The sequence below is a fragment of the Notolabrus celidotus genome, chromosome 9 (genome assembly GCF_009762535.1).
Source record: "Notolabrus celidotus isolate fNotCel1 chromosome 9, fNotCel1.pri, whole genome shotgun sequence".
Lineage (NCBI taxonomy): Eukaryota > Metazoa > Chordata > Actinopteri > Labriformes > Labridae > Notolabrus > Notolabrus celidotus.
This window is the reverse complement of record NC_048280.1, coordinates 25007433-25034973: the sequence shown is the minus strand read 5'-3', so window position 1 is coordinate 25034973 and position 27541 is coordinate 25007433. Positions and strand designations below refer to the sequence as shown.

General features: G+C 40.9%; 2 protein-coding genes across 4 annotated transcripts in view; both read right to left on the bottom strand.

The window, feature by feature from the left end:
- Window positions 1-21764, bottom strand: part of igsf9b (immunoglobulin superfamily, member 9b) — a 32928-nt gene extending 11164 nt beyond the window's left edge. The window contains exons 1-5 of one of the 3 annotated variants that reach the window (XM_034692891.1): window positions 21650-21764; window positions 18803-18932; window positions 13025-13120; window positions 10851-11057; window positions 1312-1458 (exon numbers count right to left, since the gene is read on the bottom strand). In XM_034692891.1, coding sequence (XP_034548782.1) covers window positions 1312-1458; window positions 10851-11057; window positions 13025-13085 — 415 coding nt within the window. In that variant the 5' untranslated portion in view covers window positions 13086-13120; window positions 18803-18932; window positions 21650-21764. The remainder of the gene's footprint in view (window positions 1-1311; window positions 1459-10850; window positions 11058-13024; window positions 13121-18802; window positions 18933-21649) is intronic. The other 2 variants (XM_034692892.1, XM_034692893.1) reach the window with 2 other exon arrangements.
- A 1145-nt stretch (window positions 21765-22909) lies between these two features.
- Window positions 22910-25708, bottom strand: tmem230b (transmembrane protein 230b). Its single transcript, XM_034692027.1, has 4 exons — window positions 25579-25708; window positions 25320-25456; window positions 23404-23526; window positions 22910-23327 (listed from the first exon to the last, which is right to left on the bottom strand). The coding sequence occupies exons 2-4, from the start codon at window positions 25413-25415 to the stop codon at window positions 23187-23189; spliced, it is 360 nt and encodes a 119-aa protein (XP_034547918.1). The 5' UTR covers window positions 25416-25456; window positions 25579-25708; the 3' UTR covers window positions 22910-23186.
- Between the last annotated feature and the right edge of the window lie 1833 nt (window positions 25709-27541).

Here is a 27541-nt window from a genome sequence, read left to right as displayed (position 1 = left end):
AAGGCCTCCTGACCCAAATAGCTTAGTGTAAATGTTTAAACTTTTTTTGTGACAAACTTTTCATTGTTTTTGTAAAGGATCCCAGGTAATAGTACAAACAGCCAGACCATTATAAGCACTGGGTTTGATACTTTAAAGTTTGTTTAATGTAGCCTATTGGTGTCCCCCAAAAAGGGTTAAACGACCTCTGGGTAACTTTGAAGAACTGCAGGGGTGTCGGTGATTTGTTTGTGTACTTTTTTCAACATTTCTCCTTTTAAAACAATCCTTAATTTTTACCTGTTGCAAAAAAACAAGGAACGATTTCCGTATTTGTTAGTTTATTTCATTGTTTACTTTTGTGTGAAACCAGTTTCAACACTCAGTGATGGCAAAAAGCTATAAAATGGGGTAAACAATGCAATTTAAGCATCTGTGGAAATGGGCTGTTGGCAGATAAACGTGGATGTCATGTTTTCTTTCTCTATGAGATTAATGGATTTTTATAGGTCAATACAATCAATAGACCCTACTACTACTTAATATTTGGTTAAAATCTAAGACTTAGTTGATAAAAAAAAAAACACCTTGAAAGATAGGAATGTATGTCATCATCATAATTTCTGCCCGTGTATCTGTGAGGTGAACAGTGTTCTTCCACTTCCACATTCATGTTCTTTCTTCCTCATGGGATTATCAGAGCCAAAATGATATGCGTTCACAGGAAACAGGGGCTTTGGATAACATATGTCGTCACTGTCAAAGCACAAGACTCATTGTCATGTACTGTTTTGGATTACAACACATGATCTGAGGTAACACATTCATATGATATTAAATGTGTGGACTGATGCAATACTATTGTGTACCAAAAAGACGTCTGGAGTTCATCTGCAACCTGATGCTGCACATGTAGGTCTGTCATTCACTGTAATACAAACGTATCAGATCCCTGCTTGCGAAAGGAGCTTTGCTGTGGCAAAACCAGTGTCTGATACAAACACTTAGAAGGTTTAAGGTTGAGAAATTTAAGCACTTAACCGTAATCTTTGGCTCTCACAAGTCACATGTATACACTTCTACCTCTGTTATTCTAAAATTAACTTCTATGTTGACACCAGTTCTCAGCAGGATGACAAGATGTGATGTGTTCAAAGAATGTCAGGCAAAATGCCCTGATATGCCGCGTTAACACGCAGAAAAATTGATCCTGCCAGGCCTTCAGAGACCCAGCCAGGCTCCACGCTGAGGCTGTACTAAACAAGGATAGTGCCAGACATGAGCAACCAAAGTAGCAGCTCCCAAGTCCCCCACACTCCTGCAGTGCTGCACCTGTGATGGAGAGGAAGGTCCATGTGCCGTTTCGAAAGTTGTCTTTTTTGCTGTCCAGGAGCAGAATGCGACATTCGAACCAGCCCTCGTCTTCCAGGGTCAGCCGTTCCACCAGCAGTGAGGCACCCCGGGTCAGAGAAACACGGCCTGTGGGAGGAGAGGTGGTGGTGGTGGGAGGGCAAAGAGGAAGGGGTGAGAGAGAGAGAGAAAGAGAGAGAGAGCGAGTGAGCACACGCACATGCACACAAACAGCCAGACAGGCAGAGTCAGCACATGCAGGATGAAGGCTTAGAGGGCACAGGCATCCAGTGTCACAAAGGCCACAGTCAAAGTCATAGTCTTTATGTTAGCAGTCAAATCCACGCGGTGTGAATAACAGCTGATTATCAGTTATCATTGCGTATGCCAGTCAAAACACCTATCCAATTAGCCCACCGAAAATCAACTGGTTTCATGAGAATGATAATGTGACGTTAAAAGAAAAAGAGAGTGAGGTGGAAGTAGAGTGTCATGATAGTCAAAGCTAAGATCACACCATCAGCCAGTGTTTTCTCTTCAATATTATTTATTATTTCAATGCACTGATACTCAGTATCTGCTAATACTTCAATCTACTAATCACAATCTGTGCCAGGAAGGAGAAAATGCTACAAGAGAATCTCTACTCGACTTCCCTGAAACATGAGGAGGAGTCAGAAGAACGACGGTGCTCAGAGGATGAAAAGTCAAAGTCCTAAGTTAGAGTGCAAACACGTGAATCATCCAAGTAATGACAGTTAAGATGTGCAAGATTACAGATAAAGATGATGTCCTGTCATTTAGGGTTTCGGGTGGCGGTGGTGTGCAGGGAGAGGATGAGCGCGCCAGGAATACTCGGAGGCAGCTTCATTAAAACACTCAGACAGATAAAGTGTTCAAATCTGTTTCCTGTTACGAGGGAATCCCAAAACAGACACATAATGAAGTGAGTCACATGTTATTTTCCATCAATGAGGGTTTGAGATAAACAAAGCGTAACACGGCAGATGCACACTCAGAACTTGTGTGAACACTCTCAACACACACAGATGGATCCATGTGCGAGCGTACAAACACATCCATACCCTGCTCCCTCTGTTCCTCTCCGTATTTCTTACAACTCCTTGTCAGGCTTTGAAACTTGATCTGCCAGTTGCCTGGTGACTGCAGCCTGGTTTTCAGGGTACTGAAGTTACCCTTCCCCACCCACCACCCACCCCTCCTTCCTTTTATTCTGTCTTTCAATGAACTCTTTTTTCCCCCCTTCAATCTCAGGGCTTTAAACGACAGGAGGATGCATGCAGGGTGCAGGGGGGGGAGAAACACACACGTTGCTCGTAGAAGGCCCTGGCAGTTTGAAAATAAACAGGGGGATGTGCAGACATTTCCGGCATTCTGTTGCACTTATCCTCAGCTAACGAGATGCGAAGACGAAACAGAAACTTGTCTGTTAAATTCAGTTTTCAGTGCATGAAAATAAACTGCTCTGTTCTGCACATCAACACCTCCACCTCCCAGCGAAGTATGTTAGCACTTCAGACACAGTTTAGATTTACCATATTTGAAGGCATTGTTTATTACTGTTGTTTATTACACCGCTGTGTATAGGTGCTTGATTCTGATTGGTCATTACTTTGCAACATTTCATAGTGATGGTTCTTGATAGCAGACTATTGCTATAAAGCAGGCGTTCCCAAACTTTTCAGCCCATGACCCCCAAAATATAGGTACCAAAGACTTGCGACCCACACTGTCCCTTAAAGGGACTAAATGTGGCTTCATTTAGCTGGTCTGCAGAAATTTAACCTACCTATAAGAGCATGTGGCTGTGTTTTCTGTGCCGTTATGAATTAACCTACTGCTACTGATGCTTTTGATAATTAACTGTTCCCTAACTCTAAACTTAGGAGTCATCTGGCAAAAAGAAAGGCAGAAAACTCCTTACACTTTCTATTTTCATGGTTTTCTTTCCAGTTTAGCTACTCTTTATGTCGATATTTTTTACTATAATTGCTTAAATGTACTATTTTTAGACCATTTACAAAAAAACATTCTGGAAGCCATCTCATGACCCTCCATTTGTGTCTCGCAACCCCCCAGGGGGTCCCGACCAACACTTTGGGAACCTCTGTTATAAGGAACACATGGTAGGAGATGTGGGTCTAGTCGCAGACTCTGGAAGACTAACTGTGATCTCATCAATCACAGGAAAATCACTACGCTTGTAAGTTTAACGTTGGTTTGTTTACAGTAGAAGAAAAACAAGACGTGATGGAAGCAGTGGAGAGGTAGCAGTGAAGGACTGATAAATGGAAAAGAAAATGACAGTGATGAGGCAGAACAACTCAGTCAGGTGGGGCGCTGATTTATGCAATTCTGTTCACCTTGTTTGGATTTACCGTTAGTGGAAATATTCAGTTTAATGCGAATAATAAGAGCCAAAGAGCTCAATGACTCTCCTGATGTGGAAACAAGGACAGAATCACAGAATCTGACAATGATGGAATAAAATGTAAAATGTGGAGATCTGTTTTAGGCATGGTTCAAGTCTGGCCCCACACAGACAGCCACAGCAAAGAGATCATCTGAGACGCAAAGTCATAAAAAAATTAAGAAATTAGAAATGCAACACTAAGCACTAAATTTAGAACAGAGCAATATCCAAACAACTTCAGGATTTCAACTACGGAGAGCAACTTTTCTGTAAGTTGTGTCAGCCTAGGATTGATTGGACACTCAAGAATACACGCGATGACCACCTTCAATCAAAAACTCATATCAGAGACAGAGAGAGGAAGCATGCTACCAAGAGCTCATCACTTCAGCAGACTCTTGTTCTACTAGTCAAAAGGAAAAAGCAACATCTGTTTCTGGTGAAGTATCGTAAACAAGGAGGAGGGTTCAACCGCCAGAGCATGAGAGTATCTTCATGGAGGCTCTCCATCAGAACTCACAGTACTAATGTCGACTTCATTGTACTTCTGAACTGCAAAAGCACATTTGTTGTGTTTTTGTCGAAATTGATCAGTTTTCATTCAAGATAGGATATTCTGAATTGTTTAAATTTTGTTCATGTGCTGCATGATTCAGCGCTCTTCAGGTGAAAAATGTTGTGACATCGTAAAACACAGAATTCAGAAATGATCTGTAAAAAATGAAAAGGCTTCACAGGGTCCTACTGCTAAGTTAGCTCATTTTCTGAAGGCTTCAAAGCATAGACTGTATGAATAATGGACATAGTATCCGTGATGTCATCCATATGTTCCTGAGCGCTGTTTTGAAGCCAATCGACGGCGGCAGCCATATTGGAAATGCGGAGCCTCCTAGCCAACAGCTATGTGTTCCCGACCGGGAGTCAAGTCAGTCATGTCCTTATTTGGGCAAAAACTTGTAATCTTAATATCTTCTGAACCGTCACGTTAGAAAAAAATTCACCCCCTGTACAGTGGGTGCCAATAGAGAAATTAGCTACGTAGGGCCAAGACGATTTTTGAACCAGGCTGTAAACATGTTTATTAATGCTGCAAAGATCGTCCTTTTTGAATTGGTGTCTATGTGGTTTCCGGTGTTTCTGCAGCCTGCCCAAAGCGGATCCTTGATGAACTGCAGTTTATAACACTTCTGTATGGGCTTCATAGTGCTTGCTTCAAAGCTAACATTTACTACAGACACAGCTCAAACTCTGAGTGTATGAAACAATTTTCAACGGAATACGTATCATCATCTGTTTCTTAAGAAAGTAAAATTGTAATAAGCGTGATAACTATCTCGCCCTGTAGACAAACTCCACATACGAGCAGAGAGATACTGAATGTCCTGCAACTCTGAAGTGACAATATCAAGAGAAACACAATATCCTCACCATTCACACTGCTCTCCCTCCAGACAGTGGTGTCTGGAGCACAGCCTGAAAGCTATGAAATTCATTGGACTCTATACGTGGCCTAGAGGCAGGGTGAAACAGACTGAGAGTAAAGACAGGCAACAATAGCTAACAATTAACCCTGCATTCCTGACTGGGCCTGTTGCTGTGCTTAATAGTCAGGTTTAATGTTTGACTGACCTCCTGAAAGACAGACCAGCAATTGACGGGCGGGTTTCACTTGAGTGGCACCATAAAATAAATGAACGCCTCTCATTTCAGTCTGCATCTGTCAAACAACTGGGCAGGGTGAGTATGGAGAGAGGAAATGTGCAGGGAGATGATAACAGGTGTGTAGATAACTTCAGGCATTTTCTTTTCAACTCTCAATAAGGGATCCTCCCTGAGCTGCATGTTTCCTATGTAACCTTTTTCTTATCTGACATGGAGTGAACTGCACACTGCAGGCGAGGAGGAAAAACCCTCTGATGTGTAAAATCACACAAACCCTCTTTGACACACACCTAATCCTCTGATGGAAAAATATTGCAGGATATTTAAAGATCACTGCGGGTAATAACACTGCTGGTCATATTCTGTGACTTGACTGTGGAGAGCTCTCACACTGACCATGTGCACAGGTCTTGTGGCTTCAGAAGCACGTGGGTGCGTCCACATGTTGATTTTCAAAAATCTGGTGAGTGCCCTGCCCCCTGGGTCTCCACAGGGGGAATTCTGGTTTCGCTGTCCAACACTTAACCCTTTCCCGTAGCCTCCCCTCTTGTCCGTCACTACAAAGAGACGGCAGCCCCCCACTCCTCATTCTCTCAGGTTACCATAGTGATGTGACCAAGAAAAGCCCGGGCTGTAGGTTTAAGATTTGAATTCAGTTGCTGTAGAAACCTGGCGGTGCCAAACGCAGGGTGAGGAAGGGTAGATCGCGCAGAAGGGGGGGGGGTGGGTTTCTACTGTCAGAGATTTGAAAAATTACAAGAGGGGGGAAAACATGTTGATGGAAAAAAACACGGTCACATCCAGCAGCACAAGAGGCAAAAGAAATGAATGAGACGCTGAGAAGAGGGACTGATTTCCTTTCAGTCTTCAGACGGACAAAAGCCTGACGCTGTGTGACAAATGTCGCTTTATTCAAATTTGAATGTTGCATCTTTGGACTTGAACTGGAATCTTGAATGAGGCTCGGCAGGTGCTCTGCCCTCAAGATGTTGACAAAAATTGTTGTTGTTCTCTCTGATGCACAGTTAAAAAGCAGATATCGCAACGATTGAACATAAGACATGATCAACTGATCAACAGATCAACAGATCAACAGATCAACAGATCAACAGATCAACAGTGTTATTAAAAAAGGTTTCTATATTTATAAAGGGGAACCTCTTCAAAGGAGAACTGAGACAGAGGTTACGCTGAGGTTACTTGAATTGTGTGCATTGATAATCCTCTGAAACGCAATGAGAGCTTGACCTTTCTGGCCTCTCTGCTCCGAAACTCCCCCACAGACACATTTATCACTCCCCCTGGTTCTACATTAGCACAAAGTCTTCCTCCTGAGACAAACATCATTAGACTCTTTGGTGGACAGGGAGAATGGCTGAAACAATAGCTGCTGCTCCTCTCTCATGTCCTTCCCCCCTCCTCCACCTCCTCCTCCTCCTCACTGTTTTTTCTCGAGCAGCTATCACATGACAGCCTCTAGTCCATCTTAAAATGAGCCCTTGTTTCCAACAGGTTGGACCACAGTGCAGCCAAGGGTAATAAATGGAAACGCTAATCCATGGGTGCTGTGTGAACCACTAAGACGCACCCTCTTCATATTAGCGGGAGTCAGGCTCTCGCCCAGTGGGTGGCAGGTTAGGAATAACTCAGCTCTCAGAGCTGCTGGCCAGGAGCCGGCCTTGTCTCACGGTTTCTGATCTCCTATTCTTTTTTTAAAGACAAGATTGATTAAGGTTTTCTGAAAGTGAAACAATTGCATTTGAGCTGAGAACAGCTGAAGCTTATCTACTGGGTTATTTTTCAGTCAGCATTTATGATACACAGCTTTCTTCTTGTAGTGCTGTTACATTATATTTCTTTATTTTTAGCCACCGAAGGTCTTGGACAGGCCTTTAGTTGTTCAAAAGGAATGATATCAACATGTGATCTTTGCATTAGACGTTCACATTACTTCTCACTGACATAGCAGTACAAGGGTTATACACAGTGGACAACATGTGATACAATAGCATGGGGAACTATGGAGGAAGACAGATTATTCTGTTTGGAGAAGCATCAGCACTGCTTTTCTTTGTCCATCCGTATGTGCATAAGAGAGTCGGGGCAGAGGTGCATTGTGGGATGTGTTTTGATTTGAATACAATCATAAGTCTGGGACCGGCCCCCCAGCTCTGACAGCTCACCCCTCCCACTCCCCCAAATTTCTCTCTTCAATCCTCCTGTCTCCCTAATCAGTTTAACCCTCTTATGAATAGCTCTTTGTCGTGGAATAGATTACAGTTAACTCTGTCCCTCTCGCTCTGTCCGGCTCTGTTAACCCCTGCACCAGAAAGCGTGCGCAGCTCATGTGCAAGTTTCACTACACAGGAGTAAGCTCTCATACGTGATCACAGAGCCGGGTATTAATATCAATGTTCTTAAAATATTGAATAGGTTTCAGAACAGTTTTTCCAGCACAGATCCTCATCTTTGTTTGCTGTTCAGACAGAGATAACACTGATGTTAATCATTGCTAGTTGCTGAAAATTCACTTTAGTTCCTTAACGAGAGAAACCAACAAGAGGAATGCCTTGCTTCTCAAAGAATAATCCCCATCATTAGTAAAAATCAAGGTGCTAAACTATTCAAAATACTAAAATGTTGATAAAACATGAAACCTAGCTCAACTCATGTTTAATTCATCCCACAGCAGCATTCACAGAGGAAGCAACTGGACATTTCCACAGTAGAACAGACACAGTACTGACTCTGATCTCTTGCAGATTCACACCTAACACATCAGGTAAGAGATTTTGTAATGCCTAATTGACCTAAGCTGGCAAACATGCCATTCCTAAGTTGTGGCAGCCATCTATTCACCTTTCATTGTGTCATTGTTTGTCCATAGTTCATCCAGGTCTAGTTGTTGTGGAAAAACTGGTTAGTAAAGGTGATCAGTTTCACCTTTGAGCTTCGCCATTTTCTGCTTTCGTATTCATCAAACAGAGGCATGTTTGCCGAAGCGTACTCGTTCAATATTAAGTTCCACTGAAGTCTGCAAGTAGGAGGGTTAGAAAGTTCAGGTTTGTGCAGTTTTGTGTGTGTGTGTGTGTGTGACTTGTGCATGTGTGGGACAAATGCAAACCTTAATTTCTCTAGTGTTCAGAGGTCACACTGCAAGCAGGGTGGAGGCCTGCTGGGATCGGAGGGGTTTGCCCATTGTGGTTCTAACCTCAGGTCGGAGTCCCCCGCTCACAGTCTCTACTGATTTACTCCAGCACACTGGAGACATTTGATCTGGCTCTGCAACAGTAAACCATCCTGACACCACAAGACTTGAACATATTGTCTCAACAAATACACCTCAAAGAGACTATACTAGAGTGTCAGTCAGAGTTTATTCGGCTGTTTCCTCTTTGTTGTGAGTCGACTAATGTTCGGCCCTGCAGGGCATGCTGGGTGTGAAACAGAGAGGAAGAGGGATGAGGGGCACTAATACCTTCCTGAATCTCTTTAAGCAGACGAGAGAAGCTCTCAGAGACCTAGACAGGCTGGTGTCTATGGGGGTCGACAGAAGGACGATCTGTGGCCATGACACTCCTCAAATACAGAGTGCAATCTCAAATACACCTGATATCGTATCAAAAAATGTTGGTTTAATGGATGACTGAAATAGTCCTCCAAGATATCACTGGCTTTGATTCTTTCATCTCAGTTTCTAAAAATGGAAAATAGCATCAGTGAGCCTGAGACGAAGCAGCAGACCAAGGGCAGACAGCATTTGGGAATGCATTTTATGTTTTATTTTAGCCTACTTAAATGTGCAGCTTTTGAAGTACAATGAGCCCACGAAAGGAAGGACAGGAAAACACTTTGATTTAATAATGCAGATTGAAGTCTGACGGATCACTTAGCTTTATTAGAGGCAGGCTCTCTGCTACAAACCCACCCAGGCTTTGAACAACAGCACAGATATCATCACTGCTCCCTTGTTCCTGATCTCAGGCAAGCCAGGACAAAGATCAGGAAATGGTCTTCTACTTCACTGTCTTGTGGTTAAACCTGAAATCCCCCGACATTTAATTTGAGGGCAGAATACATTAGACCTACAGTGCTGACACGCTTCACATACTGCCATCTGCCTCCAGTGGGAGGGGAGATATGAGGATCTGAGGCAGACAGGGGTAAAGCCCACACCAGACAAGTACACACAAGGGTTTGGGACGGCAAAATATGAGGACATCCACAACAGTGTTCTACCCGTGTTTTCACTCTCTGCTATGTTGTTTACTTCATTATGACTGCTTGTGCATCAGATGACTGCCCCGAAACAATGAAATAGTTAACGGTCTACAAGAGGGTCAACATGCCAAACACATGTAGCACAATCATCTGGTAGAGGCAGTCCTTTTGAAGTTCAGAGCCACAAGAGACCACAAATGTGGTTCCTGGGTGGACTCGATGCTAGAAACATGCTTTTACACCAGTGATTTAACCTCCTGTTAAAATAAGTGCTAACGCGACAAACACAGTGGGGCTTTTACTGCTCCCTGCCTATTTCACTGACCTAGTTGGGACAGTATGGGATTTTGGGTGTCCTAGTGGTCCTGTTAGCCTTGGCAAAGCAAAGGGAGGTTGTGATACCCCTCTTTGTCTTTTGTCCTCTGCTAGACAATGATGGGATTATAGGGCTCCAGCAAGAAAACTCCCATTATTCCCAATGCTTCATCCATGCTCCTTCTAGCACAACAATCTCCCCTTACTGGGTCACCCCTCAGCATACTAATAAAACACTGTCATCAGGCCACCGAGACCCCCGCCCACCTACACTCCTAATCCCTCGATGCACAGCGTTACTGGTACCCCCCTTCTTATAGCTCCGCTACCCCAACCCCCTTTAACTGGCTCCATTAAAACACATCCATACTCGCCCCTTCCCCTTCTGCTTGCACTGCAGCCTCAGTCTGGAAACACACAGACTGAACAGCAGCAGTAATTACAGGGGTTGTGGTTTAGACGGATTACCTATTTGGCATATGCTTTCATCCAAACTTCCCCTCCCCAAGTCTTCATAAATACAGGTGTAACCTCTTTACGCCTACCTTTTCCCACACACGACAGATACAAGTAACTTGTGGTAAAAGAGAAATGTTGCCACATATACACCTCCCCTCCTCTTTCTAAAACCTACTGAACCATAATTAGAGAAATCTGTCACCTAGTGGTCAGCCTCTTGAGTACTTTCAGAAACAAACTGCCATTATAGTAACTCCAGAGTCTCCTGAGAAACGTTTTAAAGCTGACATGAAGGTCTGTGTGCAAAAACTGCTACAACAATGGAAAATATTCTCTCTGCTTCAAGGGAAAGGACCTACAGCCACGTAGATACCAGTCAGTCAGTGTTCTGTTGAGGGTGTGTGATTGAGCACATCTGAATAACTCTTACCCTTGTAGTTTGGGTGAACACGAGGAGCATACACTCCAAATTTGATGAGGATGGGAACATTGAAGCCGAGGCGCACCCACTCCACCACATGCAGAGGAAAGAGGTTTGGGGTGGTGGCTTCTTTGGCTGTAGGAGTGAGACTGCAGCCCAGCTCTGCAGAGCCCCCCTCTCTGGCCCGGACCAACGATGCCCCGCCTTGAGACACACCTGCAAAGACAACATACCACCAAGATAAAGCATGGGATTGGCTTTGGACATTTGCAGATAGCACAGAAGGCTGTAAAGTGTAAAAATGTAAATAAACACATAAATCATGCTTTATAAGGGCTGGAGAAGTATGGGCCTTTTGAAAGAGTTATTGCTGCCAGAGAGGCCGGATTAACCTCATTGGAATTCTAACGGTCATTCATTCCTGTGAGGATAGTTCTACACGCTGAGTTCATGAAATATTAGAAGCAATGTCTTTGGAAATACACAGGCAGCACGACCAAACAGGCAAGAAGTTGTTGAGAAATCAATAAGTTGTTGTAAAATGTTGTGGAAAAGAAACAACCAATCACGAAGGCTTATGTTGAACTGGATTTACAAGCGACTGACAACCCCAGAGGGATTCCTGATACAACCTGGGCCATCAGAGGGCATGTAAAACAATCGTGTGCCATTTGGCGGCAAGATCGTATAGCTGTAAAGCCTGCAAACACTCATCAATCCCATTAGTGACACCTGGAGCAGGCTCTCCTCTCTCCTCTCTCTCACTCGCTGCCATGTGTTCACGTGAGTGTGTTTGCAACTGGGTGCCAGTGTTTGCTCTGCTTCTCATCTGGCCCGCCGATTACTTTAATCTCAGAAGGGTGGGGGGGTTGTGGTGATACTCTGATGCAGGACAGCAGGACCCTCTGCGCTCTCTCCAGCCGACCTCCCACCACCCCCTGGGGTACACACATGGTTGGCGGACCAGCTCAATCAATCCCACCACCCCCTCTTCCAAACACATGCACGCACACAGTGAAGCGTGCCTCGGGTTGGGGGTAGCACAAATCCCAGATTGATCTAAATCCACACCCAGAGATATTATTTAACTTGGATTTTGGCCTCATTCTCTTTGGTCCACTCATCTCTTTGCTGTAGCCCCTCCTCTTTTACTTTCTCTCTAATGTAAGGCAACGGGAGCTGTGCCAGATTCAGCATGGTGTCACTTAGGCTTGCATGCGGGCATCTAAAGGGCAACATATGCCAACTGGTTTGGAAAGCCTAACCGTAGCAAGCGCCATACTGTAGGTCTTGTTGACAGAAGTAAACAATAACTTTTTGTGAAGCTGTGCAACACAGTGCCGAGAGAAATGGAGAAAACAAGTGGCTGTTCAAAAGTAAAAGAAAGTTTTACAATAAAGCAAATTTGTGTTAATTTAACATATGACAGAAAAAAGAGGATTCAAAGCAGTGCTGTTATTTTTCTTTCCAGTAACATTGTATGCAGATTGTAAAAGTCTGCTTAGTGACACAACTTTGAAGTTTTTTCAATTGCTTTAAAAATAAAGCTAAAAAAAAAAGTAAAATTAAGACAGGGAAACTTTCACTTATCACCCAAAACTTATACTGATTAAAGCATTATTTGACAAACTCATAATCTACACCTAATTTATGGATTAAAAAGTGTCAGTGGATTTGTAATACAGTCTAAATTCAGTGAGTATAATTAAAAGTAAGTATTCAAAGGCTACAGACACACAGAGACATATTGTGAGGCAATATTATCATCATGATCATCTAAATGTGATCCAACAAAGCAGATTTTCATTCCAGTTAATCTGCAAACATGCAGATGAAACCCGATTTACACATGTTGAATGAAAAATCTGCATCAGTGTCACATATTTGAGAAAGCTCCTCTCTTCGATTTTGTCTGTTCAACAAGTTACAAGAAAAAAATACAAACACCCAAATCTTAAAGTAACAGCTACTTAAATGACTAATCTAATCTGGAGGGAATGCCATCAACATTTTGATGATATGAATTCTTCCTGTGAATCAACAGTTTGTCAACAGAATAAAACATAATAATAAACAGCTTCATGACATGATATTGAGAAAAACCATGTTAGCATTCACTGTCAGATGAATTGTGGGAGATGTTAATGTATGCAATGGATCCATATTTGCATTAGCATACTCACTTAGCAGACAGATGGCTATAGCAGTGGTGACAGCCTGGAGCCACCGTCTCTCCAGTCCCATGGCCGTCCGTCACACTCCTTCACACATCGCCCGACCTGAAAGAGAGGACCGCACATCCCATCAACAGAGCACTACTACTACTATTTCACCATTCAGAGTTTTGCAGCCGGGCAGGGGCGTCCCTCACATCCTCCCTTAGACAAATGTAATCCCTCAAGTTAACATTATCTCATAATCCAACAACTACACTGCATTCCAGATGCTTCTTGGTTAATAAATAACTGTATTCTTTGAAAACACTAAATCCTGTGGAAAATTGCATGTCTGAGCTGCGGCTGGATTAAAGCAAATAAGCTATTCCAACAAGTAACAGTAGAGCATGGGATTGTGTCGTGTGCGCGCGCTCTGAGACTAAAGTCTGTGTGTGTTACTGTGTGTGTGTATTTGTGTGTCTATAGGGAAGACCTGTTTAAGGCTCTGGGTATATGTGCAGATTAACCTGATGTTTGTGATTAGCCCAGCTCGAGCTAAATAGGCCAACAGCGATCGACAGGTGACACGAGCGATATTGAAGTCTGTGTGACCCCGACTCCAGATGTTATCCTATTAACAGTGTTTTAAAAAGGAACCGCACTGCCGTAAATAGACCACCATTCGAAGAAGTCTTCTAATCAAACTGAAATTAACTCTGTGCGCTACAGTAGGAGTTACAAGCAGCTGACAGTATTAAACGCAGCTCATCTGACTCTTAGGACATGCAAGCGCAGCAGTAGGCCACTGACTTTTATCTGTAAAAAGTCGCACAAACAAGATCTCACTTCATCGTCTGAACGAAGAGCAGCTGAATGTCATGACACCATCCACCTTCAAATTGGATTGGCGGCACAATTTTAAGTTGTTGCCCTTGAAACATAATAGAAGAATGAGCTCCCTCTCCTTAAGTCAGTGGGGCTAATACTAGCTTATTACTCTAAGTTCATTTAAAGTAATATGAGAAGGAGGCTATTCTTAGAAAGCATGTAGGTGTTGGATATTAGCTGCTAATACAACCACAGATGTCCTGCAGAAACCCACAGTCTACGAGGAACACATGACGTCCACTTGATGGTTTCTTAGCAGTCATGTTTGCACTTGAGTAAACTAACAGCTTCTAACAGAGCAGCAGAAAGATGCATTCAACCAACACAGGGTTGACTCTTGCTGCTGGAGGTCTGCTTTTACTTTTGTGCAGAACCTTTCTAAAACAGGAAATATGGAGATGTGGGACAAAAACAATGAAGTTGGTTATGTTTACAGTAAAAACTGATAAAGAGGGGAGGGATGTAGGGCCTGAAGGGCCTGTAGGGCGGAGGTAGGTGTTTTTTGCATGACAGAATCATTTCAGCCCAGTGTTCATAATGAGGGAAGGATTACTCCAACTGAGCAAACATTACTCGCTCAGTAGGGGAGTCAGAATGAACAGGGCTTCATCTTAAAATGCATGCCAGACAAAAACACACAGTAGTAAATATATTCAGTAAAAGGATTGTGTCCCACCTCCTTCTTGTAGAAAAATGATTAAGTATTGCACATGACTTCATCATCACGGCTGCAGTCCTAGCAGTCATTTCAATGACAAGACAGCAAAAGTAATGAGCAGATCCACCCATGCATCTGAAATTCTGGTTCGTATCTAGACCTCAAGTAACTTTTGACAACCTCGGGACATGAAAAATTCTGTCTTTGCTCCTGCCTGCTCTGCAGCATGATGACTGGCTTGTGGGAACATACAGACAGACACACTGAGCCGACATATTACAGATGAAACCTGGAGGGGGGTTATGTCTGCAGGTGCAGGGGAAGATAGAAGACAACCAGGTTATTTCCTCAGGCAGCAGAGCAGAGCAAGGGCCATTTAATTGACATGTACATAGAGAGGGGGCAGAAGAAGATCCCAGAACATGGAGTCTATTACAAGTCTCAAAACAGGTAAGTAGTGGACCAGCTTTAGCTTTTTATCTGACTCATCTAATCCAATAATAACCTGTGTGGATCTCAAAGCAGTTGTGTTTTACATATCATCCTTTACTTCAAGGGAAAAGAAGTGTGGATTACAGCCCCCATTCATCTTTAAAGGATGCTTCATACAGACTTGTCCACAAGAGAGGGTTTACTCTTACTATGCTAATCTCCTCACAAGGGTATCAAAGGGAAAGTTGATATAATTATCAACTGTTTGAAAGCTGCACGCTAACACACTAACAGTCAGCGCTGCTACAGAACGTATCAAATTACATCTATGCCTCTCTTGAAGTGGAGGAAGAAGCTTGTCAGCGTGTCAGACTGACAGGATTTGAGTGACAATTTGACAATGAAGTTATTAGGATGTGATTTTCAAAGATAAAGGAAAGCTCCTCACTCGAGTATTTAACGACGTGAAAACCCAAAATGACTTCAGAATGAAGCCTTCAATTACTGAGTTCAGAGAAAGCCTATCGTGGATAAGTAGACAATCACGCCGTAAATTCCTGACTCCGCACAGGACTGCTCTTGCGAGCGCTGCTGACTGCTCCAACTTTTTGCTGGATTTCAATGACACAAATTGCTTTAGAAGTAGTCATGACTTAGCCTTCTGGACAGTAGGTTTGTAACACCCCAGACTAATCCTGCCCTTCTGCTCCGAGTGTTAATAGTGTAATCAAATTAGGGTTCAAATTGGTCAGGCGAATCAAGGACACTCACTCATCAGGATGTGTAGTCATCAATCACCAGTGAATCAAGTCACATAAAAAAATGGATTCTCGTGTTTGCCTAGCATACACAAACATCTGTGGAGGAAACACGATTGGTTTCTTTGCTGTGGAGCAAGAACGTGTCTGAATGTTTTGGAGACTACAGACAACAGTCCAATTTTGTTTGTAAATATTTTTATTCTATTCTAAGGGTGTTTTTTTTTACTTTTACATACTTATTTATGTGTGTTTTTATTTATGTGCCTTGCCGGGAGTCTGCAAAATTTTGTGATGCCTGCATAATGACAATAAAGAAACTTGAGTCTTGAATCTTGAATCAAATGCCTGTAGTGCATTCACTCATTTCTCATCCCCACAGCACAACAATACCTTTAACTATGTAGACAATGTTGGTAACAATTTCATCAGAATAATTAAAAGTTAAACCATCATTCTCCTGAAGTGGAAATCTCTATTACCCTCCAGAGAAATCAGATTTCATCGGATAATTAGCAAAACTGTGTTTTTTCAGTGTTTAGATGGTGAGATGTGTTCCTGATTCAATGCAAGCTGATTTCAAGTTTATTTATACACTATCATTATCCATATGCACCTTCTACATTCATTGATAAGGAGGTGTAAACTGATGGATTACCAGAGTAAAGGTATAATTCAAAATGGGTTTCCCCATGCACTTCTGACCTTAAGAGTTTGAGAGTGTCTGTTATCCCTCAGTACCTAAGCAGCACCCAAAGTGATGTTAGCGACAGATACAGGCCTGATAAGAAGCAGCATTACTCTGTTAGTAATCCGTGTTAATCCTGACACAGGCCGTAGACTAAGAGCAAAACAGCCCGTGGCAGGAACCACAGGTGTTACTCCTGCATAAACTTTCTCAGGTCAAAAGAGCGATCTCACACAGACATAGGAAACATCGCTAATCCAACCATAACAACCGTCAATTCAACCTCAACTGGTTCCACAGCACAGCGATCAATTCATAGATTTGGATCCTGGTGCAGCAACCCAATTCAGTATCACTATTGACATCGACTTCAGCTAGAGGAAATTAACTGCATGGCACACGCTGGGCACGGGAGCAGAGCCCTAGTCTCGTGATGGGGAAAGCCTACTGTATATGGATTAACACAGTGATGGGTGGTAACCTACAGTAACACATGGTGCCCCTGGGTTTAACAGCATTGATGTGTGAGAAATGTTTTGAATTTACTCAAACAGAAAAATTCGGACAGGGCTTCTTTCACGATTTTGTGTCCCACCCGATGATGTGTCTTTATGTGTCTGTCTCTGGGGGGTAGGGAGTGGCTTTAGTCCTCTGAGAGCAAAGCAGCTAACATCCTGGTTGTAAGTACTGCGTCGTTGTCCTGCCCTGGCCCTGGCCCGGCCCCTCAGTCGCAGGTCAGTCCTATAAAGCTACTTTCAAGACACGAGAGCCTATCCCTTACCCCAGAGGGAGAGCAACTGGGGGTTAAAAGCTAGAAGGTAACACACCTAAGAGCTATAAAAAGCATGTTACTGGACTGTTCTTGTGTAGGGTTCTCATTTCTTTACTCCATCTGTTACTGCCCAGATGTACAAGGTGCTTTGAGAAACGCCACCAGACTAACCAGACATGAAGAACACAATAGTGACCATTTAGGATACACTTCATGACCTTCAAACTTCATTAGTCACTGTTTCCAATGACACAAAGCTCTGTTTTCAAATGCCTCTTTGCTCTTACTCTCTCTTGTGTTTTTCTTACATTTTTTGGTAAAACACTGTGTCACTGATGTGCATTTCCTACAGGCTGACAGACTACCTTAACCACTGACAACACATCCATTTGGAGTAACCACTTTCTACTCATGAATAATTTGTTGCTCAATACAATCAATTCCTCCTGCCTGACAGTCTGCCTACAAAGCACAGTTTCCCACACTGTGATTTATATGGCGCAGTACTGGTGAAGTGTAGAGGCTTCCTTGGTATTAAAATATGTTCAACATCACTGTGTAAATGAAACCTGAGCTGACATTCCTCACAGACCGTTACAATGGGAAAATAAAATGCAAATATGCTTCTTGAATATAGCCGTCACCTTGTAAATAATTCAAAAGCAGACGCAGAAACTGATTTACAAATTAGTGACTGCCGTGAGTACCAGACTGGAAGTGTCCATTTTTTTATGGTTCAATGTGAGAACACATAGCACATTAACATCTTTTTCTCTTAAATGTCAAAGACGACTAAAACCAACAAGCTGATTAACGAAGGAAGCTTAAATTTATGAAAGTAAGCAGTGTCCCTATACAGTCTTACAGCCCTGCGACAAGGGATTACAGGCATCAGGAGTGATGTTTGCCTCTGTGCACCTCATTTCACCAAGTAGTATTAAGAGGCACAACAAAAACAAAGAAAGCAAAGCACTCGGCTAGGGCTAAGGAGAGTGTATCATGTGAAAAGCACAACAGTGCCTCTGCCAAAATAGCTCAAATTAAGTTCTGCCCAGAACATTGCACCATGTGGAGCAGCAGGCAAAAACACAGTCTGATACATTTAAAACAGACACCAAGCCACAAGCTCTTTATCTCTGCACCCCTGCAGTGAATTTAATGCTCAGTCCTCCATATCACCAGACGTCCTATAAAAGAAAAAACAGGTGCATCTTTTGTCTGACTCAGTGAGTCTGATACCAGCTGAGGGGAGGGAGCCCTGAATGGTTCAAATAAAACACATATAGATCAGTAAATAAATAAATAAATAAATAAATAAAACGCACAATTCAAACTGACTATTGTTCTCACTATTTTAATCCCAGTACAGGGTTCACTTTTGGGTCATTACTGGGTATTAAACCTATTCAGTGGGGTTTTAGGGGGAAAAATCTGCCAGATTACGAGAGGAGAAAACCTGATACACTAAACATAAACAAAGGCGCCATATCACAGCGCACCTTACTACAGTTGCGGTGCATTTTGCAGGGAAACTACACCAATGTCATGGAGAATTATACTGTTGATCCAATAGAGAGGATGCTTTGGCTCTCTTTGCCCAGCTCCTTACCTTGCTCGAGGCACTTTTCACTTGAAGCTGAGGGTGTAATCTGTCAATCCATGGATGCTCTTCTTTTAGACTCAAGATGCGGAGCAAGTGTAGCCGTCCCTTCCCTTAAGGAGACTTAAAAAAGAGGCGTCTTTTATAAAGAAGAAAGAAAAAAAAGATTTAGATTGAACTAATGGATCACATTTTTTTTCCAGTCTGCGCAGGGATCGATAAAAAAAAGCGCTCCTATAAATCCATTTTTAGACTCAAAACTCAATAAAATCCATCAACCCAGGCCACCTTCACGAGTCCGACATCAGCCCATTTAAAGTCCTTTTAAACTTTGCACGCCTTTGCTTTTAAGTCCGCAAAGGTCTCAGTCCAAACTTGCCAGAAGTATGTTTGATCATAAGGACTTTAACTTCATTAACTTCATCATTACGCAGTGGATGATCTCGCTCGACGCATCGCTCATTTATCACCGGACGGGTCCAAGTTTCATCAGAAAAGGAGCACACTGCACGTTTGGCTCAAGCCCTGTTGTTGATACTCTCTCCGTGTCCCTCCTACCATATTATCATTCCCTCCACCCCCTACTACAGGCGCTGTTTCTACCACTGTAAAAACACGGGACATACACACCTCACACTTCCGGTTACACCTTCAAAATAAAGTCCTGCGCAATGAGAGCCTGTTGTTAAAGGTTCAGTATATAAAGGAGCTCAAGCTACTGCCCACTTAAAAAAATACCAGGATATATACATAACCTTCAGTTGTTTCCATCATTTATCAAAGAGCATTGCCCTTGCTTCTGACTCTTTTTGCATCTGTTTTAAAGATGTGAAAAATAGCAGGTTTTCTGTTCTTTATCATGGTGCCTGCAAAGTCTTTACATTTTAACCAATAGGTTAAAAAAGCTGTTTAAGTTTTAGATGTCATTGGGCATTATGAAACTGTGGTGGGCCTTTCAAATTTTTATAACCATATCAAATAAATGTTTGCAACACAAGTGTATTAATAATAGCTATTGATTAAATTACATTATTATCACATTAAAAGTCAATGATTGTTGCATTACAGTTATGTGACCCAGTATCAGGTTCCTGGTAAAACTCATTCAGAGAAGACCTACAGTACTTATGTTATTATTGCACCTATGCTTCTTCTCCTGCCAAGTCTATTTAAGATCCATGACACACTTTATTTCGAGCCTCAGAGGCTTTTCAACATGGACAGACTGTGTATTGCAGCACATTATAAGAATATCACATTTCTAGTCAGAAAAAGACAAAGAAATATCACTTTGTTCAGAGACGTGTTTGTGCAAGGGGAGTGGGTTTGAAGCTTCGAACGCCCTCCAAATAAAAGGCTTTTACTTTGAAGGTTAAATGATCATTTCCGTTAATATTCCGCCTTCCTCTGTGTGGATTGATGCTGCTGGTACTTCAGCTCCTCACACAAAAGCGCCTTTTCGTGGGAAAGACTTCAGGATCATAACAAAAGGCAAACTCACACCTAAAGGAGGAATATTTGTCTTGCCGTGTGGTACAGCTGCCAGTGGGTGTGCGACAGAAACACATTGTGCCAGAAAAAAGCCTGAACGTATTTTTTACAGTATGTCAAATATCTATCCTACGACCCTCTCTATCACCTCTTTCACAATCCTCTTAAAAAGCATTGACAATTCAAAATAATTTAGTATTGATTAAAACAATATTTCCCCTTTGTGGACCAGAGAATATAAGGTTATCGGTATTATAACCATGCTCTAATGACAAGGACACATTGTCACAATATTAACAATATATTGGGGAAAAAACACACTGAGAAGAAATAACTCGCCCACTTGCATATAAATTAAAATTTTTCTTTCAATAGTCCCACTACTAGAAAGCAGTTTAAATGCTCAATTAACCCTCCTGTTATGTTCGTTTCTCTGGACCAGCAATAATGTTTCTGGGTCAATTTGACCCGGGGCATATTCAATTATCCAAAAGTGTCAGAACCACAAAAAATTCCAATACACATTTTTTTTTTATCTAATTTTTAACTCCATTACTAACCATTTAAATCAAGATTTGGTGAATTTGTGTTCTTTAATTCTCACAGATCATGGTTCAATGAGGAAAACTCACTCGTTTTTCATTAAAATTAATTGTTTTAATGTACATTGGAAAGCCCTAAATATACATACAATATAGTTTTACATGACAGATTTTTGTTTATTTTATTTTTTATGAAGTGATGTTGAGAAATTAACATGACTCCTCTTCTGTCACATGCTGCCAAGATTTTTAAGCTGCATTTAGCTGGTTTGAAAGGCATATATTGCCTAATTTTTTTTTAAAAAGGGTCAATTTGATCCGCAACATAACAGGAGGGTTAATACAGTTAATAGTGCCAAATTTACCCACCATTAATTAGCTTTCCGTTAAAAAACGAACCAAGACCAAGTTAGCACGAGCAAGCAATTATTCTCTTCATTAACGTTTCAATATCTGTATTATGCATTCATTGGCACTGACAAAAACTCTTTTTTTCTCACCTTTTTTAACGTTTTTAATGCAACTTTCAGCCCTACTTAGCTACACTTAGCTTGGATAACATTAAGCTAATGCTAAATTAAAAAAAACATTCACAGCCAGTAATTACTCGATTGATATGGTGCACTCCTGTTAAAAGTACATTTTTTGCAGTCAATCTACCAGAAATCATATATATATATATATTTGGGTATTTTTCATTTTCTGTATAATTTTGATCACACACCATGAAGTTACATACATTTAGCTTAAAGTTATTCAGGGTTTTTTTTAAAGAAAAAAAGCAGAGAGAGAGTTTAATGTTACTTTACTGTCAATATCTTACCTAAAAGTGACTTTTTCCTTGTCCTGTTACGAGCAGAAAGTTTGTCAAATATGCATAAATGTGCTTAAATGTCAGAACTGCTGGGGGTGTGGTCGGCTGGACACTGAGGCAGGGGGACATGTTGCTCTGATCTGTTATAGTTTAAAACAGCCAATCCAAAGCCACAGTCTGTGTGACCACCAGGGGGTGTTGATCATCTGAATTTAAAAAAGGGTCCTCGATGATGTATTTGGTATTTGGTGACAGAAATAGGTATCTAGTTCAGTCGAATTTTGCCTAAGTAATATATGATTGGCTGACACTGATGTTGTCTTTAATGCTTGTAGTTAACAAGCATAGTAATAAAATTATATTGTCTCTACCTTTGCCAAACATGGCACAATTACTGGAATATCACTGGAACAGTAGTAAGATTTTTTTTTTCTCTGTGTATATCTTGCTCAGCATGAACAGTGTTACACTTAACTGATATAAAGCTGTACTGACTGCATCTATAAAACAAAGGGTAATCAAATAGCACACATTGCCAAGATATAAAAAGTATTGCAATGTTTGGTGGTTAATTGCTGAGGCAACAAAAATGTAGACATCAGGAACCTTATGGTCAGTGTTTGTCTTCTTCAAGGGTTTTATGACTGTAAGAGTGGGTTCTTATAAGTTCCTGAAACGACACTCCTTAAAAAAAAACTGCTGACATTTTGTAGTATATTTGAAATTACCAATATGAGTTATTTTGTGGCTGATGGAGCAGACACATTTGGTAGCAACATAAATAAAATGCAAAAGTAGAACCTGGAAACATCCACTTTCACAGCTATTTGGGAACAGCAGCTTTGGCAGTGTTTACCATTGTCCTACAAGCAAAATGAAGTTGAAAGCCTTACCTTTCACTTGCACACTGGGGTAATTGACAATTTGATGTCACAGATAAGCATAAGAATGCTTTTGACGCAGGTTAACATGATGTCACATCTTAATTGCGTGAGTGCTTCCTTGTTTGACAATGTTTACTCTCGCAGGCAAGGTGCACCATATGGAGATCAAAGGATTGGAATTAATCACATAAAGTCCTCAGCGAAAGAACCACTGAACAGTGAGGGAGAATTAACTGGAGGGCTAATGCATCAGTGTTAAACAGTGTATTGATCATAATGTGGACACACTATTAATAAGCTTTTTTTTAATGGTTGCTATCAGCCAAATCAAGTTTGAGGTCTGAGTACTTCTAAACAATGAAAATAGCATTCAAATAAAACAGACTCATAAAATTACACTTTAATTAATTTACCATGCTATCAAAGCAAATATACATAACACAAAAATAAAAATAAAGTCTGGTATTAAATTGACTTCAGCAGGCAGGCATCATCTACCTAGGCATTAACTGTGACCCTGGGACAGTAACATGAAAATCCTCTCGATCTGAAGAAAGGTAATTCACAGAATCTGTTTAACCAGATCTTTAAGTAATCAGTGCTTGTACATTGGAATAAGCAGATACATATTTTCTTGTGTGAGTACAGAAAGTCTGCAGCTGTCAGTCATCAAAGTCTGGGATGTCGTCATAGGAGTAGCCGTGGTAGCCCTTTGATGCATAGTAAGCTATTCGTAGATGGTAAAATCCAGGTAGGAAGACCAAGATCCCGATGATAAGGACAGGCAGAGTTCGGTCTGAGTGCTGAAATAGAGACAATATCTCAGTATGACATTAATTTAATGAAGTTCACATACTGTGAAATACTGTAATAACTTACAGTGACTCCAAAGTATCCAGCCAGGAGAAGGGCGCCGATGATGATTAAAAGAGAGCCGATTACGAAGAGGACTGTGGCCAGTGCTATGGCTTTGTACGGGACTTTGGGTGGGGGCCTTTTGAACTGCAGAGGAGGAGAAATATTTAATTAGAAACCCTTTTCTCTGTCACAGCAGGCTTTCTATTGCAATGCTTGTTTTCCCAGCTACGTATTGAAATGTAGCCACCAAAATTAGTCTGACTTCTTGGAGAAACGTAAGGTCATGACAAAGAAACTGATTATCAAAGCCAAGAAACTAACATGTAAGGTTGTGAATGCAAAAAAAAGTGCAGGTGTTGCTTATGCATAACTATGCATTCCTAGTTGGTGGTGTAGATTTGAAGGGTAATCCTATGACAATATTCATGTGGAGTGCAATTATGGCTATAAAACCCTTGTATAAACCCTCTTCTGTTGTTGTGGAGGATATTCTGTTTCAAGTATGGGACAATGACCATGATGATGTAACTAGGGTTATGACATATTCAGCTTGTGAACAACTTTTAATAACAAAAAGCAAAAAAGTTCAAACTGGGACTGTGGAGTTGAAAGTGGTGGTCTTTAACACAAACAAAAGGCCCACACTGAATAACATTGTGGGAAATGTTGGGTGTTTAGAGGTGACCCATTCTGGGCACTTGGAAATGTCTGCATTTGTAGCTTTATTGTAGAATATCAACTTTAATTTTAAAGTCTATTTCACACAAGTATTTCCTTGTCATGTTAAATCACTGGTCATCCTGTTAGTTCATTATATATTAGTAATATCACATGAAAGGGGGTGCTATTATACTGGATAAAAGCGCTGCTGTAATTTTGTCATCGGCACAAGGCAGTGCTGAAATCTCGTCCAACATCCCAACCTTAAGTGTGACATTACTTTAAAACCACAGTTACAAAATTAGCAAATCACAGGACAAATAAATAATATTTAAAAAATGACAATATTTTGTTGCCTATCCATAAATAAACTGGACTGTTGCCAAGCAAGCCTGGGATCCACAGGCTAGTTATGTATTACATATATTTATCTGTAAGTTTAAATTCATCATGCAGTTGTTTTGTGATTCTGAGGCAGCAGCTAAAATAATCTAGAGAAACACTGTCTGTTGTAGTGTCAATAAGCTGTATTCACAACACCAGACTGGGGCAGAGTGACACAAATAGTTAAAAGTCCCAGTGATGTTTAGCTTTTTATTAATATTGAAGGAATGCCTCTTCACTAGTTCCATCACTTGGTCAAAACTTACTGTTGGATGACGTCATATAATGCAGGAAGTGCAGAAATGCCCTCATAAAACTGTAGGTGCATGTTAACATTCCCTACATTGGCTTCCAGTTAAATTTAGGATTCATTTTAAGGTTCTTGTTTTTGTGTATAGAGCTCTGCATGGTCAGGCTCCTGAATATATCGCCGACCTGCTCCACCCCTACCTCACCTCTTAAAGACACATTTATTTAAACAGGCCTTTGACTCACCTTGTACAGACTAATGTTTTAATTATGCTATTGTCTGTTTCTTTTACTGTTTTATGATTTCATTTTAATGTTTTGTGATTTAATTTTTATTTGAATATTTTTCCTGTGAAGCACTTTGTGATTTTATTCTATGAAAGGTGCTACACTAAATAACATTTACTTACTTACTTATTTAACTATTTCCTTCAGGTTGAACTACGGACACAACATTATTGATACAAAAAAATCACATAATATAGTGAAGAAAAACTACACAACTTGTGAGTTGCACTACACCTTCATAGCACTGATTAAGTTTGGTTTTATTCCTCTCTAATTAAGACCCTCTCTTCTTAACATAGATAAGTGATTTGACAAACTCTAGTCATGTGTAGGGTTTGTTTTGGGATTCCTCTTACCTGTAAATCGATGTAGCCGTCATCATCACTGGCTAACCTGGAGTACCTCACTTTGCTGTTGGGGGTCCCGTTGGACACAACGCTACGAGCTGGCATCTTCTTTCTCTGATTGGTGTCGTTACAGTTTGTTTTCAGGGCTACAATGAGAAAGAAGTCGGATACAGAAGCAGTATCGACGCTGCAGATGATTCACAAACAATTCGCACACAAAATCAACTAAAATGTTACACCAGAGGAGTTTTAAGATCCCTATTTCTACCTGAAAGAGTGTGAGCTGAGATTACAGCAAGGTGTTGTCATCTACAGAGGAGCTTCCGTGTTTTGGTCTGGGTACACACTGCGCCTGCGCACAACGACTAACCCTTTTTCATTTGATTTCTCAACTCATCATATAGCACCTTTCATACATAAAAACATGCAGCCCAAAGTGCTTCACAGAATAACAGAAAACGACAGCAATGGTAAAATTGTAAATAGCATGATTATAAATAAAATACTTCAAAATAAAATAAAATCAATACAGTAAAATTAATCAAATAAGTAATAGTGGAAAGAAAAGTTAAAAAATAAGGTAGTGTTAACAAGATCAGATGAATACAAGAAATTAAGATAAATATATGTTAAAGAAATGATTCAAATAATAATGATTCCAATAATAATGATTCAAATAATAATGATTCAAATAATAGTACAAAATAATAAAAATAATAATGCAATCCAGGGATAAAAATAAATGACTCCAAAGTAAAAGCTAGATTAAAAAGGTAAGTTTAAGTTTACTTTTAAAAACACACAGAAATCTTTAATTCACAAAGGAAGAGAGTCCCACAGTTTAGGGGCAGAAAACATGAAAGCTCTCCGGCCGGTGCTTGTGTGAGACACACGAGGAACATTTAAAAGGGAAGCATTCGAGGACCTCAGTAATCAGGCTGGAACATAAAATGACAGGGGATCAGTGATGTATGGAGGAGCAAGGCTGTTAAGAGCTTTAAAAACAAGTAAAATAACTTTCTAATCAATTCTAAAAGAAACAGGTAACAAAGCTAAAAATGATAATTCAAACTAAATGACAGATTTAAGTCGATTTAAAGGAACTGTATTAAATCTATACTGTCGAATCCACTTCATATGAATTGACTTTTTTCCGAATGTTGATTTGCACCGCTGCTTTCTCACCAAAAGAGGGCACTATTGAACCATTCAGCCGAGAATTGATCAGGTAACAATATTATAAGTAACATCAGTGACACTGGTGTCAAGATTCATCTCGGTGTGGAAATTCATTTCCTGCCTTGCTCCATCAGGCCAGTTTTATATTCACACGGTGTTCTCATAAGATTTATTCTGTCTAGGCTGCAGATTTTTTTATTTATATGGTTGCAATGAGAGATGAGATACAGTATATCCTACAGACAAACTTCCTCTGGAGGCTGTTTTTAGCCAGAGATGCAATCTTGTACATCATGCACATATTAATTTCCCACCCCTGCATGTGCATATCACTAAACAGAAAATACAGGTGTTGGCAGAGTCAGCTTGATGGAAAAGTGAAACAAATAAGAAATTAAACAAAGAAGTTCCTCTGATTTCCATCATCAATCAAATTCACCTGCAATTGTTTGTGATACCTTCATCTCACTCCTCACGTGTAAATGGACAAAACACACAAAACATATCATTTTCAGACTATCCTCCTGATATAAACAGTTTAAGCACTGCTGGTATGTGTTCTTTTTTTCTACCTTTTTCCAGTTGTAATTTTTACACTTCTCAGCTAGTAGGTGGAAAATTGGACTGTCACATGGACAAATATAGACTCTCCTGCTGGTAAAATTCAGAAATCTGCACACAGTTGATCATCGTGATTCCAGCTTCCTGGCAGAGCTGTGCACTTAAGGATACATTTCTAGAAATACATCACTACTTTCAAGTGTGATCAAAATACAGCTTATACCTATAATTATTAGATTGTGCTTGCGGCATCAATAACATGTTCTTGTTGCTTTTAAAGTACCTGTTGGCAGTGAGCGAGTCCCAAGCGACCATTTGTGCACTCAGCGACCTTGACTGCAAGGCATATTGTTGTAGTTTAAGGCTGTGCTGCAGCTCTCTGGAGGGATAAAAACCCTGAAATCATCTGTTCTCATATTCCTCTATTGTTTTTTCCTGCATGCTATATGAATCATGCTGCATTATGCTGCACTGTATGTTCTCTCATCTTG